This window comes from Heterodontus francisci, chromosome 3, assembly GCF_036365525.1.
Source record: "Heterodontus francisci isolate sHetFra1 chromosome 3, sHetFra1.hap1, whole genome shotgun sequence".
Lineage (NCBI taxonomy): Eukaryota > Metazoa > Chordata > Chondrichthyes > Heterodontiformes > Heterodontidae > Heterodontus > Heterodontus francisci.
The window spans coordinates 112,650,307-112,664,515 of record NC_090373.1 but is presented as its reverse complement, the minus strand read 5'-3'; the positions used below and the strand labels follow the sequence as shown (position 1 = coordinate 112,664,515).

At 40.4% G+C, this 14,209-nt stretch overlaps 1 protein-coding gene across 1 annotated transcript in view; it reads left to right on the top strand.

Annotated features, from left to right (window-relative positions):
* rfx6 (regulatory factor X, 6) overlaps positions 1-11,097 on the top strand; it is a 101,277-nt gene extending 90,180 nt beyond the window's left edge. The window contains exon 19 of the mRNA XM_068018374.1: positions 10,913-11,097. Within this exon, the coding sequence (XP_067874475.1) occupies positions 10,913-11,097 (185 nt within the window). The remainder of the gene's footprint in view (positions 1-10,912) is intronic.
* The last annotated feature ends 3,112 nt before the right edge of the window (positions 11,098-14,209 follow it).

Here is a 14,209-nt window from a genome sequence, read left to right as displayed (position 1 = left end):
TTCTGTACCTTTGCTACCCTCTGTGGGTCTGGAGTCACATGTAGGCCAGACTGGTTCAGGACATTAGTGAACCAGATGGGTTTTTACAACAATCTGCTATTTCATGATCATTACTGAGACTAGCTTTTTATTTCAGGTTTATTAATTAGTTGAGTTTAAATTTCCCCTGCTGTCCTTCTGGGATTTGCACTCCTGTCTCTGTAGCATTAGTACGAGCCTCTGGATTACCAGTCCATTGTTATTACCACTATGCTCCCATTCCGGATGAATTTGAATTAGATTGGTCCTTATTAGTAGTCATTGATAATTAAATTATAGCAATTTTGGGATATTACTCAGGAACTGGATGTCATGGATATCATTTTGGATATCTCTGGTTACTTTGTTCATAAGGTCAAGATTTGGCCCATGGTCAGGGACAGGAGGGTATGACTGCGAGTGAGGCAGTTATGGGGATCCAGAAGGTAGCTCTGGAGGAGCCTCAGCCCTTGCACTTTTCCAAAGGGTTTGGGTTCTTGCAGGCTCTGTGGACAAGAGCAGGGAATGCAGGGAGGATGAGCAAACTGACCACAGCACTATAGTGCAGGGGCCATTCAAGTGGAGGGAATGAAAATTAATGTAGCTGTGGTAGGGGAGAGTATAGTTAGGGGGATAGCTACTGTTCTCTGCAGCTGAGAGCATGAGTCCCATAGGTTGTGTTGCCTGCTTGGTGCCAGGGTTAAGGACATCTCCTCGGAGTTGGAGAGGAACTTGGAGAAGGATCCAGTTTTCGTGGTCCACATGGGTACCAATGATATAGGTAGGACTTAAGAAAGGGGCTCTGCTGAAGGAGCATGAGCAGCTGGGGGCTAAATTGAAAAGCAGAACCATAGACGTAATAATCTCTGGATTATTATCTGAGCCACTAGCAAATAGGAATAGGATGAATACAGTTAGAGAGTTGAATGTGTGGCTCAAAGATTTATGTGGGAGAAATGGGTTTCAATTCATGGGGCACTGGCACCAGCATGGGGGTAAGAAGGAGCAATACCATTGGCAAGGCCTTCACCTGAACTATACTGAGATGAGTGTCCTGGTGAATCATATAACTGGGGGTGTAGAGAGGGATTTAAACTAAATTGTGGGGGAGAAGGTTCACATGAGGGGAGATTTGGAAAATTAATGAGAACTAGCAAGAAAATAGTGCAGGGTAGCAATATGAGTAATGATAACCAGAGTGTGACAGGAAGGGACAGAGCGTACAAACATAACAGTGCACCAGCAAATAAGGTCAGAGTAGGGAAAAATGGTAAAAAGACAGAATTAAAGGCTCTTTATCTGAATGCATGCAGGATTCATAGCAAGATGAATGAATTGATGGCACAAATAGAAATAAATGATTTATGATATGATGACCATTACAGAAATATGGCTGCAAGGTGACCAAGCTGGGAACTGAATATTCAAGGGTATTTGACATTTTGGAAGGATAGGAAGAAAGGAAAAGGAGGTGGGGTAGTTCTATTAATAAAGGATGAAATGATCTTTGCTCAGAAGGTCAAGATGTAAATCAGTTTGGGTGGAGATAAGAGATAGCAAGGGAAAGAAGTCACTGGTGGGTTTAGTTTATAGGCCCCCCCTAAAAGTAGCTACACTCTAGGACAGAGTATAATTCAAGAAATAATGGGGGCTTGTAAGAAATGTACTGCAATAATCGTGGGTGATTTTAATCTTCATGTCGATTGGACGAATCAAATTGGCAATGGTAGCTGAAGGATGAGTTCATAGAGTATATTCAGGACAGTTTCTTAGACCAAATGTTCTGGAACCAACCAGACAGCCAGCTGTTTTAAAACCTGGTAATATGTAATGAGACAGAATTAATTAATGACCTCATTGTAAAGGATCCTTTAAGCAAGAGTGATCATAACATGATAGGGGGAATTTCACACTCAGTTTGAGTTTAAGCGATTTCGGTCTGAAACTAGTGACCTAAACTTAAATAAAGGCAATTACAAGGGTATGAAGACAGGTTGGCTAAAATGCACTGGGAAAATAGGTTAAAAAGTAAGATGGTAGAGAAGCAATGGCAGACATTTAAGGAGATATTTCACAGCTCTCTAAAGATATATTCCATTGAGAAAGAAAGATCCTGAGAAGGAGGCACCATTCTGTGGCTAACTAGGGAAGTTAAGGATGGTATCAAATTAAAAGAAAAGGCATACAATGTTGTGAAGTTTAGTGGCTGGCCAGAAGATTCAGAAAATTTTAGAAATGAACAAAGGATAGCTTAAAAAAATGGAAAATTTGAATATGAGAGAAAACTAGCAAGAAATATAAAAACAGACAGTAAAATCTTCTGCAAATATATAAAAAGGGAGAGTGTAGTTAAGGTAAGTGTTGGTCCCTTAGAGGATAAGACTGGGGAATTAATAATGGGAAGCAAGGAAATGGCAGAGACATTGAACAAGTATTTTGTATCTGTCTTTATGTTCTTAAGACACTAAAAGCATTCCAAGAATAGTAGAAAATCAAGAGGCAAAAGAGAGGGAGGGACTTTATCACGAGAGGAAAAAAGTAATAGGAAAACTAATGGGACTAAAGGCTGACAAGTTCCCTAAATCTGATGGCCTGCATTCTCGGGACTTAAAAAAAAGTGGCTGCAGAAAATATTTTTTTTTAATTTATTCATGGGTTGTGGACATCACCTGCAAGGCCAACATTTGTTGCCCATCCCTAATTGCCCTTGAACTGAGTTGTTTGCTCGGCCCTTTCAGAGAGCAGTTAAGAGTCAACCACATTGCTGTGGGTCTGGAGTTGCATGTAGGCCAGACCAGGTAAGGACAGTAGATTTACTTCCCTAAAGGACATTAGTGAACCGGATGGGTTCTTGTAACAATCAATGATAGTTTCATGGCACCATTACCAAGACTAGCTTTCATTTCCAGATGTTTTAAATTAATTAATTGATTGAATTTAAATTCCATCAGCTGTGGTGGAATTTGAACCCATGTCCCCAGGACTTTAGCCTGGGCCTCTGGATTACTACTCCAGTGACATTACCACAACACCACCGTCTCCCTATGGCTGCAGTGATAATGGATGCATTGGTTGTAATCTTCCAAAATTCCTTAGATCCTGGAAAGGTCCTGGTAGATTGGAAAACTGCAAATGTAACACCTTTATTCAAGAAAAGATGGAGACAGAAAGGAGGAAACTATGAGCTGAATTTTGTTCTGCACTTGGAGGCGGGGACAGAGGCGGGGTGGGGGCAAACAAAATGACAGGGGGGTGATGTCGTTCTGGGCCCCTACCGCTTTGTTAGGGTTGGGGAAGGTCGAGGATGGCCTTCCTGCCCCAGGCCAATTAAGACCCTTGAGTGGCCAATTAATGGTCACGTAGGGGCCTCTTCCTACCTCCACCTCAATTTTGCTGAAGACAGAGTAGCCCACAGCTGCAGGGACAGGCCACTAAGTAAAGCCTGGTGGGCTAGTAGGGTTAGGGACCTTCCTTCCTTTGGGGGTAATCCAGGGCCCCCATCTTCACATTGAGGATACGCTTCACCGTGTTGTGGGTACTATCGCCATGCTAAATGGGATAGATTTTGAACAGTTCTAGCAATGCAAAACTGGGCATCCATGAGGCACTGTGGGCTATCAGCAGCAGCAGAATTGTACTCAACCACAACCTGTAACCTCAGGCCTGGCATATCCCCTACTCTACCATTACCATCAAGCCAGGGGCTCAACCCTGGTTCAATGAAGTGTGCAGGAGGACATGGCAGGAGCAGTACCAGGCATACCTCAAAATGAGGTATGAACCTGCTGAAGATACAACCCAGGACTACTTGTGTGCGAAACAACGTAAGCAGCATGCGATAGAGCTAAGCGATCGCACAACCAACGGATTAGATCTAAGCTCTGCAGTCCTGCCACATCCAGTCGTGAATGGTGGTGGACAACTAACAGGAGGAGGAGGCTCCACAAATATCCCCATTCTCAACTAAAAGCAAAATACTGCAGATGCTGGAAATCTGAAATAAAAACAAGAAATACTCAGCAGATCTGGCAGCATCTGTGGAGAGAGAAGCAGAGTTAACGTTTCAGGTCAGTGACCCTTCATCAGAACTGGCATATGTTAGAAATGTAATAGGTTTTAAGCAAGTAAAGTGGGGTGGGGCAAGAGATAACAGAAGGCAAGGTTTTGATAGGACAGAGGGTCACAGAGAATAACTGGCCAGAAGGTTATGGAGCAAAAGCAAGTGGTATGTTAATGGTGTGGTGAAAGACAAAGCGTTAGTGCAGAGAGGGTATTAATTGACAGAAAAATGAACAGCCCTGGCCCAAAGCACAAACATGAAAAAAAGTGGGTAGGCACATGGTAAAAAAATGATGAAACAAACTAAAATAAAATAAACAAATAAAAAATAAATAATAAAGAAAAAATAACTAAAAATAAAAAGGGGAGGCCCGTCATGCTCTGAAATTATTGAACTCGATGTTCAGTCTGGCAGGCTGTAGCGTGCCTAATGGTAAATGGGTCATTTTCAGTTTGAAAAACTGTTAACTAGTGGAGTGCCACAGGGATTAGTGCTGGGGCCTCAACTATTTACAATCTACAGTAATGACTTGAATGAAGGGACCAAGTGTATTGTAGCCAAATTTGTGGAAGATGCAAAGATAGGTAGGAATGTAAGTTGTGAGGAGGACACAGAGTCTGCAAAGGGATATATAGATAGGTTACGTGAGTGGGCAAAAATTTGCAGAGGGAGTATAATGTGGGAAAATGTGAGGTTTTCCACTTTGCCAGGAACAATAGAAAAACAGAATATTATTTACATGGAGAGAGACTGTAGAATGCTGTGGTACAGAGGGATCTGGGTGTCCTTGTACATGAATCACAAATGCAAGTACAGCAAGTAATTAGGAAGGCAAATGGCATGTTGGCCTTTATTGCAAGGGGGATAGAGTATAAAAGTAGGGAATTCTTGCTACAACTGTACAGGGCATTGGTGAGACCATACCTAGAGTATTACATACAGTATTGGTCTCCTTACTTAAGGAGGGATATACTTGCATTAGAAGCAGTTCAGAGAATGTTTCACTAGGCTGATTTCTGGGACAAAGGGGTTTTCCTGTGAGGAAAGGTTGAGCAGGTTGAGCCTATACTCACTGGAGTTTAGAAAAATGAAAGGTGATCTTATTGAAACATATAAAATTCTAAGGGGGCTTGACAGGGTAGATGCCGAGAGAATGTTTCCCCTTGTGGAGGAATCTAGAACTAGGAGGGCACCATTTCAAAATAAGGGGTCTGCCATTTAAGATGGAAATGAGGAGGAATTTCTTCTCTGAGAGTTGTTAATATTTGGAATTCTGTACCCCAAGGAGCAGTGGAGGCTGGGTCATTGAATATATTCAAGGCTGAGTTAGACAGATTTTTGATCTACAAGGGAGTCGAGGGATAAGGGGGCCGACAGGAGAGTGGTGTTAAGCCACAATCAGATCAACCATGATCTTATCAAATGGCAGAGCAGGCTTGAGGGGTTGAATGGCCGATTCCTGCTCCTATTTCTTCTGATCATCTTATGATAAAGCCTAATAAGCAAATGGCAGAATCGAGTGACAAATCTGTCAAAACACCTGCTAAAAACACTGATATAGCCCTCTACTATACTGAAGTAGATGTAACCCTATACTGTACTGAAAGAAGTCAAAGATTCCCATATCAGATATGGACCCTCACTCCTGACTGATCACTACATCAGTACATTATGTCAATATTGGAAGGCAATTGTCACAACACCAGATGATCACCAAGGATGGATGCTCAGACATAACATCAGAGTAAACAGACCAAAATGTATCCGATCTAAACAACCAGAAGGTATCTGCATCTTAAAATATGGCACAGATAGTAAGTTACTTCAGATATTTTACTTTATCTGTCTGGTTGAATTTCTACTATAATTCCTCAGATAATGAAGATGTGGCAACCTTCTGTTGAGTCTACTGTAGTGTAACTATTGATCATTTGAGGCACCAAAATGCATATTCAGATTATCAGTTGTCTGTCAGATTTTATAGTTTGTGGATATGAAAATCTGAGAATGACCACTAGATGCAATGATATCAGAAATTATTTCTTTAGAAAGGGGTTTATACTTTAATCTGCTACAGCTTGCAAGCAGAAGAAATCTTTGCCAGTGGGAGAATGATGAGTTTCACCAAAGGCATTGGCATTTCAGGCTTTCAGATTGTAATCAATGTCATCTGAAACATACAAACATAGAGCTATCATTTGGAAGGGTGAATACAAAAGGATTAACATAATAAATTTACTAAACATTTAGATTGTTCTTCATAAACAATAACTTGCGATTTATTCTCTTCCAACTGTTCCAAACATAGGATACCATCTCTCCTAGACAATTCCAAATTTCTTATTTTACCTTCTGTCCTGAAAACCAGCTATGCATTCATGCTATCTTCCTCATTCAGAACAGATCCAACCTCCACCAGTGTAGTTAATGTAACTCTCCACAAGAGTCATACTTGAGTGTTTGGCGAAAAACTCATGACAGATGTTCTTCCTTTTTGCAGGTGACTTTTATTAGACAGGTGAAACTCACCATGCACTTCACTTCCGGAAAAAGTTACTCAATTGAACCTGGTTCACGTAGCTGAGATCCAGTGCTCCAGTATTATCACACTTAACTCACGATAGTATCTCCAAACTAAAAGATACAAGGGTAAAACTTCTATGAGCCGTTAAACCTGCAGTGTAGTGAGGCTTCCACCCACTGCCCCACTACTGCCACTGGAAGCTATAGGCCACTCAGACCAAAGGCAAAAGATTTTCCAAGTTGCATAATTAGTCTCCAAAGCTGGAACATAGTCATCTCATCCTTCTATTCATGCAACTTAACTGGCCAGACTACAGTGAGAAAAGTCAGAGAAAAGTCTGACTTTAGTGCTGATGGGGCCCACATATAGATCAGAATGGTATTTATAGCTTCTCTCTGCAGACATGAGCATTGCTAGGCTTGTTAGTGGCTAATTTTCTGGGATTTCTGGGAGTGTCCCCAGGCATGTCCCCAAACTGCAGGCAGGATTGAAATTGCTGGTGGATATCTGGTGGAACCAGGTTCTACACCAACTTTTGGTTCCTCTGCCAAGCATACTCCAGGACTTCAGTGTACGAAAGAGTAAAATTTCCACCTTACTTACAAAGTGAAAATATTGCACTAAAGGTGGTGCCTGTTTAACTGTATGAGTTAATTTTCTAATTTTGTTAAGATTTTAAAACAAATGTTTGTCCAATTTTATGCTTAATGTGCAAGGATTCTAAAAATGACTAATTATAAATCAATAAATGTTTCAGGAAATTAATTTGATGTTTTATTATTCAAATACAATCAATGTAAAGATAAAGACATTTATCAATGTTTAATGTCAAACAAATGAGAACTATCATATGTTGTAGAAGAGTAATAAAATAGAAAGTATGCTTGATTACTTCATCTTTAGTAATTAGATGGATTTGATACATCTCACCCATAATAATCATACTGGTAGGTTTGCTGGGGTAGTGGGTGGGGCAGAGGGAGAGGGAAGAAGTGGCGGATTGAGGTAAAAAAAAATTGGGTTAAGGTTGGATAAAATAAGGTGGAGGGCGGTTGCTAAGGGCAATCCAGGCGATTTTTTTTTTATTGGTTACCAGGTTATTCCATTGAACACCTATTCCAAATGGATGCTGTGCAACTACAGTGCAGGCCAGGCACTCCAGTTGCATCATGGATAGGCTTTGTAATTTAAGCATTTTTCATAGCCCTAAAGAGCCATGTATTAATAGGGATGAAAGGATTTGGTCATGCTGACCTAATTAGGCAAATTAATGGCCTCAGGCCTCCATGTCCAATAATATGGAAAGTGGATGCACTATTGTGTTATTGATCCCTGCATTTCATCATTTAACAGATCTTAATCAGAATTTGATAGTATAATCACAATCTACTGGTTAATAAACAGCGAAGGCTGTTATTTAATTTTCATTTTATTGCTATCAGTTTAGGAAATATATTCACAAAGCACTAAATTTTTATTCTGATGATTTTATCATTTAGTCAATGGTAGATGTATTAAAGTGCAATTTAATTATTTATGGTGTCTTTTGTCGATTTAATAATTATTTGTATTCTTAAGCTACTTAACTGGCTGAATTAAAGATAATTAGATTCATCCACTGTTAGAAATTATTACTTTAGGAGCTACAGAGTGGGGCTGAAGAACCAAATCCTGAAACCAAAATTAGTTGCCTTGGATAGATTGTCCTTCTGATACATTTGCCAGTGTTTTCCCATCTAATTATCTTCCCTATGATAATATCATTATTGGGTGGTCTAATTTATGCCATGAAGCGGAGGTAAGAGCTGTTAACATTTTTGGTACACAACAAAGCACTAAATTCTGACTTGAGGTCAACAATGTGAGTCACTGAAGCTCGACTGAAATAAATTACAGACATCTAATTTTCTGTCTGCAGGCAATTATTTTGCTTTAGAGTAAGTACAATTTTTGTAATTGTCTATGACTTGCAAGATATTTGGTGATAGTCCAATTACAAATATATTTGAAGCAGGACTGTCCATCAACAGACCAATATTCAAATTATTAGTTTAAAAAAATGTTTTAGTTATAAATTTCTCTAATTTGATCTTTTCCTCTCAAGAAGGTAGTGACTCTTGCTAGATATCACTTCCTGTCTGCCCTCTGCTTTCTTGCCTGAGTGATCATTCTTCATGAATGCAAACGTGAAGTATAACAATAACTACAGAAAGTGCTGGAAATACTCAGCAGATGTGGCAGCATCTGTGGAGAGAGAAACAAAGTTAACGTTTCAGGTTGATGACCTTTCATCAGAACGGTTCTGATGAAAGGTTCCAGACCTGAAACGTTAACTCTGTTTCTCTCTCCATAGATGCTGCCAGACCAGCTGAGTATTTCCCGCACTTGCTATTTTTATTTCAGATTTCTAGCATCCACAGTATTTTGCTTTTACTATGAAGCATCAACAGGTGATCTGACCATAGGAACAGCTCAGCAAAGCCATATTCTGTTCTGACCCAATGTCCACCGAAATGGATATTCCAGAAAGGATCACACGATAGCATCAAGAAGCAGAAATTCCTTAGCCAGATGCACTGTCAAATTGTAGTGGCTCTACTGCTGCTCTGGCACACACAGAAACTATTTATCTTCAAGTGGCGTACTGCTATTCTTAATGCTATTGTGCACTGAATTTTCTAGCCCTTTGGAAATGGGCTGGGTGGCGGCAAGGCTGGTAATAAGGGAGGGGAGCCCCACGTCTTCCCGCTGCCATGGCATATTACCAGCAACAGGAACCTCAGCAGTGCAGCTAACTACCTGGCAGCCAATTGACCCCCTTAAATGCCCAATTAAGGGCCACCTCCCACTCCTGCTGGTATTTTCCCAATCCAGGAGATTCTGTAGCTGTGTGGGGAGACTGCCAGGTAAATACTGAGGGCCTCCCATTGGGTTCCCAGGAGGCTCTCCTTAATGGCTTCTCCATGGCCCATGGAGGGGCCCCCCAGCAGCAATGGCCGCCCCTGTGGCTACGATGCCGTTTAACGCGATCACACACCCTGTTCTTTAAAGTTTAACTTACCTGATCTTCGAGGTTGCATGGAGGTGCCCTCCCTGTCTTGCAGTCTCAGCAGTGGCCACCGCCCGCAGTGGTGCTGCTGAGCTGCAGGCCCAGTGATTGCGCTGGCAGCTCTGGGAGGCAGGCCACCATCCTCAATTGGATGGCGATCCCGGTGGCAGTCTGCTAATTGGCTACTGCCATAAAATGCCACCCCAGGGTCCCGCCACCCACCACATGGGGTTGGCTCTGACTTTCAGACTGGGTGAAGGACTTCATCGATCCTGGAAAAGTTCAGCCCTATGTTACAAAAGATGATTTTACCTATTGACTCCAGATACTTTGCATTTATAGTTACCTTAATCAACTGTCAGCCACTGAGTGTATGAAGTGCAATTATTTCTCAGACAACAAGCAATACTCTGTACAGGAGTTTATTTCCTGGATGTAGTGATATTATTTTACCTTTTTTCTTGTTGATTACAACCTGTATCCAGTCTCATAAACTTTTTAATGGGGTTAGCTGTTCTTTCTCATTGCTGTTGTCCTTTTATAACATCAAAGACCTGCTAATCTGTGTTATACCTCTTTTTGCTTTGTGTACCTTCTTTCATTTGCCAGTAGCCGTTATGAAGGATTCCATTATGAACAAATTTTCAAGCTTAACTGAGATTTCCTGCACCAATAAAAACAAAAGGCTGTGCAGAAGTGATTACTTAGTCTGGTTGCATTTTATTAATAAAAATATATTTTGTGTATTGAATCCTTAAGTGTCAAATTTTATTGTTCATGGCAGTCCTGAACAGCATCATATAAATGAAGAGTCATTAACCTTGCAGCTAAGCTTTACGTGTACTGCAAACTGAGAGTCAGTCTACTGCACTTCAAACAAGTCCATTCCAGAAAGCTTGTTTGATGTAGTTTGTATCATATCAGTGTACTTGCATGATATAATAATGGCCCATAACCTCCAGTTGAAATAATGTCATATTTAGTTACTGGTAATTGTCATTTTCTCTGTTAAAAAATTAAATTACTCAATATCATAAATGAAAAATCTAAATGGGAATTTAGTGCAAAAATTCAAGATAATTTGAAATAAACCACTTCAGGATGAATAGTAGACTGTAGACCACTTTTCAAAGAAAGTATGTTATAACATGTTAAGCATATATTTTTACAGTTCTAAATAAAGTATAGGCTTTGAGAAGGAATTACTTTCTTGAATCTGCACCACAGCATGCTGTTAAATTATAGTCCTTTTTTTTTACAGCTTCACATATGCAAAGTGTGATTTCTTCATCTTCTTCCCAATGCATGTACAGCAACAACTCAGGTGAATATAATTCTCAGGATACAATAGATGCCCACAGACAACCTGGGGAGGTGACGAACATGGTATCATCTCTACCCCCAATCAACACAGTTTTCATGGGGACCACAGCTGGAGGAACATAAAGTGTTCGACTAAGCATTCAAAGTTTTAAACTCCTATCAAATATGCAATGATTCTTAAAGAAATCCACATTAGTGGGATCATCTGAACAATATTTCAGGAGTTTTACTCCAGTGAGTAAATCCAAGAACTGTGGGGATGTCTTCATTGCACACTTTATTACTTGCCAAACAGAAAATGGCATCATAAAGTGGAGTGTACCAATGGTAAACTTTACCAATGTCAAGAATAAAGATCGTTGCTTAGGGGATAACTTAATGTTTATTTCTGAAAATAAATAGCAAATTATACAGATATTAATTTTGAAATAGTAAGATTGTAAAATTGAGATTATAATTATTTATAATTATCTGTTATATGCTGCAATCATTTCTGTGTCTAATTATTAGTTAATGACACAATATTGCTTGTTATTTGATATTCATTTGATTTTGTGTATTTATTCCATCTAGAATACTACTGGTTATTTTCTGTAAAGTTCAATTTTGCCTTCCTTTTGGTTTCAATGACTTTACTTTCTTTCAGCATATTTATGCACTGATACATTAAGAAGAATCTCAGTAAATGAAGTTGCCATTGAGTTTATTTCATTGGGTTAGAATTTCCGACAACAGCAACATCGGCAATGTATGCTATAAATGTTGCCATTTTGCATGCCAATCTTGCTGTTGCTAACTTAGTCCAAAGTTTCCTGGCTTTCCTGGAAATATGTGGAAACTGCTAGATGTGGATGTGAGGCTTACAGCATTGGTAAGTGTGCGAGGTAATGGTGGAGCAGCTGACTGTTAGGCATGGTTGCTGAAGGTTGCTGATTGGTGAGTGACAGCGGTGTGATGCATTGAGTGTGTAAAGTTGGTGGTGCAGTGGATGGAAATGGCATTTAAAGATGAATTCACTGATCTTGACTACTCATGTAAGGTCAATGAACTTTTTGTGGCACTGAAGCCATGTCCTTAGGGTCACACTCCTTAAATTGATCTCTGAGGCAATCAGCTCCCATTCCCTTTGCAGTGTGTGTCTGGAGGGCCTCCTGGCCCCTTGTGGAAACATGACCTCTCTCTCCCCCATTCCACCCCCTGGACTAAGGCCTCCAGAGCTGCATCAGAGAACCTGAGAGCCTTCTTTCTGCCGCTCCTTTGGTACTCATATTCTTTCTCTGAAACACCTTTTGATACAATACAACCAGCTATTTCAAACTGAATGTATCTCCCCTCTAAGAGGTGTCAGCTGTCTTTAAGAAATGCCAGCTAGCAGTGTCTTATGCTAGCCATGCATTCACCTGGACTGCCTGCTGAGCATGCAGCCAGTCAGCAGAGCATTTAGCACTTGGATGCATGCCACTATCATTGAGCAGGCAGCACAAAGTTTGCACGCTGTCTGCATCACCTCAACTGGGCACAGAGTAATCGCACATCACAATTCCTTCCCCGGAAAACAGGGACTATCCAATTTCTAAACCCTTGAATTTGATTTTGCTTCTGGCTAGTGACAAACTGTTATTACCTTGCAGGTACATGAATGCAGAGTGAGTGATTGTCCATTTTCATGTGCTGAGGAATTGTTCTGATAATGTCTGATAAATCCTTAAAGATAGATTTATCTGCTGCTTCACGGTGTCTCAGTCGAATGCCCCATTTATTGTGTGGATATGTGCTGGTAAAACCATTGAAGTGCTTGATTATAAATGTTGTCCTCCATTTATGGGGCACTGCACCTGAGCAGCTGCTGTCCACATTTTGGAGATACAAAGAGGAGTGCTGCCTCAGCTATCAGAGCGCCATAGACACAAAAACATGTACATATATATCAGGAGCATAAAAACCACAGCTCTGTCCAAGCGGAGTAACTGAAACCCTTTTGCAACTCGCTCTACAGGTAAAAAAGCTGTTAAGAAAAGAAAACTTTGCATTTACATACTGCCGTTTGTGATCTCAGGATGTCCCAAAGCACTTTATAGCCTATGATGATGCTGAGGAGGTTATTGCATCAAATAAAAATGTTAGTACTTCCTGCTAAACAGATGTTACCTTACAATCATTTTTAATTATTTTTCTTATTTGCTTCAACAAATTCCCCAATAGCTCGTGGGCTTGCACAGGAACCAATTCTTAAAATGATCTTCCACAGGAATTTACTTTGGATTGGGTGGCACATAAAAATAGGGACAGGAGAAGGAATGAAATAAGAAAAGTCAATTCTTTCAAAAGAACATGCATCATCTACCTCTTACGTTCACACTGTGTCAGTTCCAGTACAAAAGCTGGACCTATACAACATGAAATATGCTCACCTTCCCTAATGGTGTGGGTCAGCTCTGCTTGGATGGGTAGAGTTGTATTGGAACCAAAGTTAAATGCATGTGTGGAGGGCAAGTTTCACAGATTGAGTGTTCTACTTCAATCCAAAGAATGGATAATGGCAAATATATAAGTAAAACAGTGCTGTTCAAAGCATTCTTAACTTTTGCTGGTGGGAACAATATTCTTTCACCCAGGCTAGGATGCATCTCTGGACTTTTGCTCATCCACACAAAATGACTTGCATCAGTTCTGAACTCAGTTTTAGACTTGACTCTTCCTCTGATCTCCTGGCTGGTCTCCCATCTTCCACCTTCCATAAACTTGAGCTGATCCTTGCTCACACCAAATCCCTTTCACCCATCATCCCTGTGCTTGCTTACCCACATCGGCTCCCGATCCTGAACCGCCTTGAATTTCAAATTCTCATTCTTGTTTACAAAGCTCTCTGCGTCCTTGCCCTTCCCTATCTCTGTAATCTCCTGCAACCCTACAGAACTCTGAGATTTCTGCACTCCTTCAAATCCAGTAGATCCCTGATTTTAATCACACGACAATTGGCAATTGTTCTTTCAGCTTCTAAAGCCTTAAGCTCTGGAATTCCATCCCTAAACCTCTTTGCCTCTCGACCTCTCTCTCCTTCTTTAAGATGCTCCTTAAAATCCACCTCTTTGAGCAAACCTTTGGTTACCTATTTCCTTCTGTGGCTCTGTGCCAAATTTTAATTCATAATGCTTCTGTGAAGCACCTTGAGATGTTTCACTACATTAAAGGTGCTATATAATTGCAAGTTGTCATTTTTAGGAACTGTAGGCTT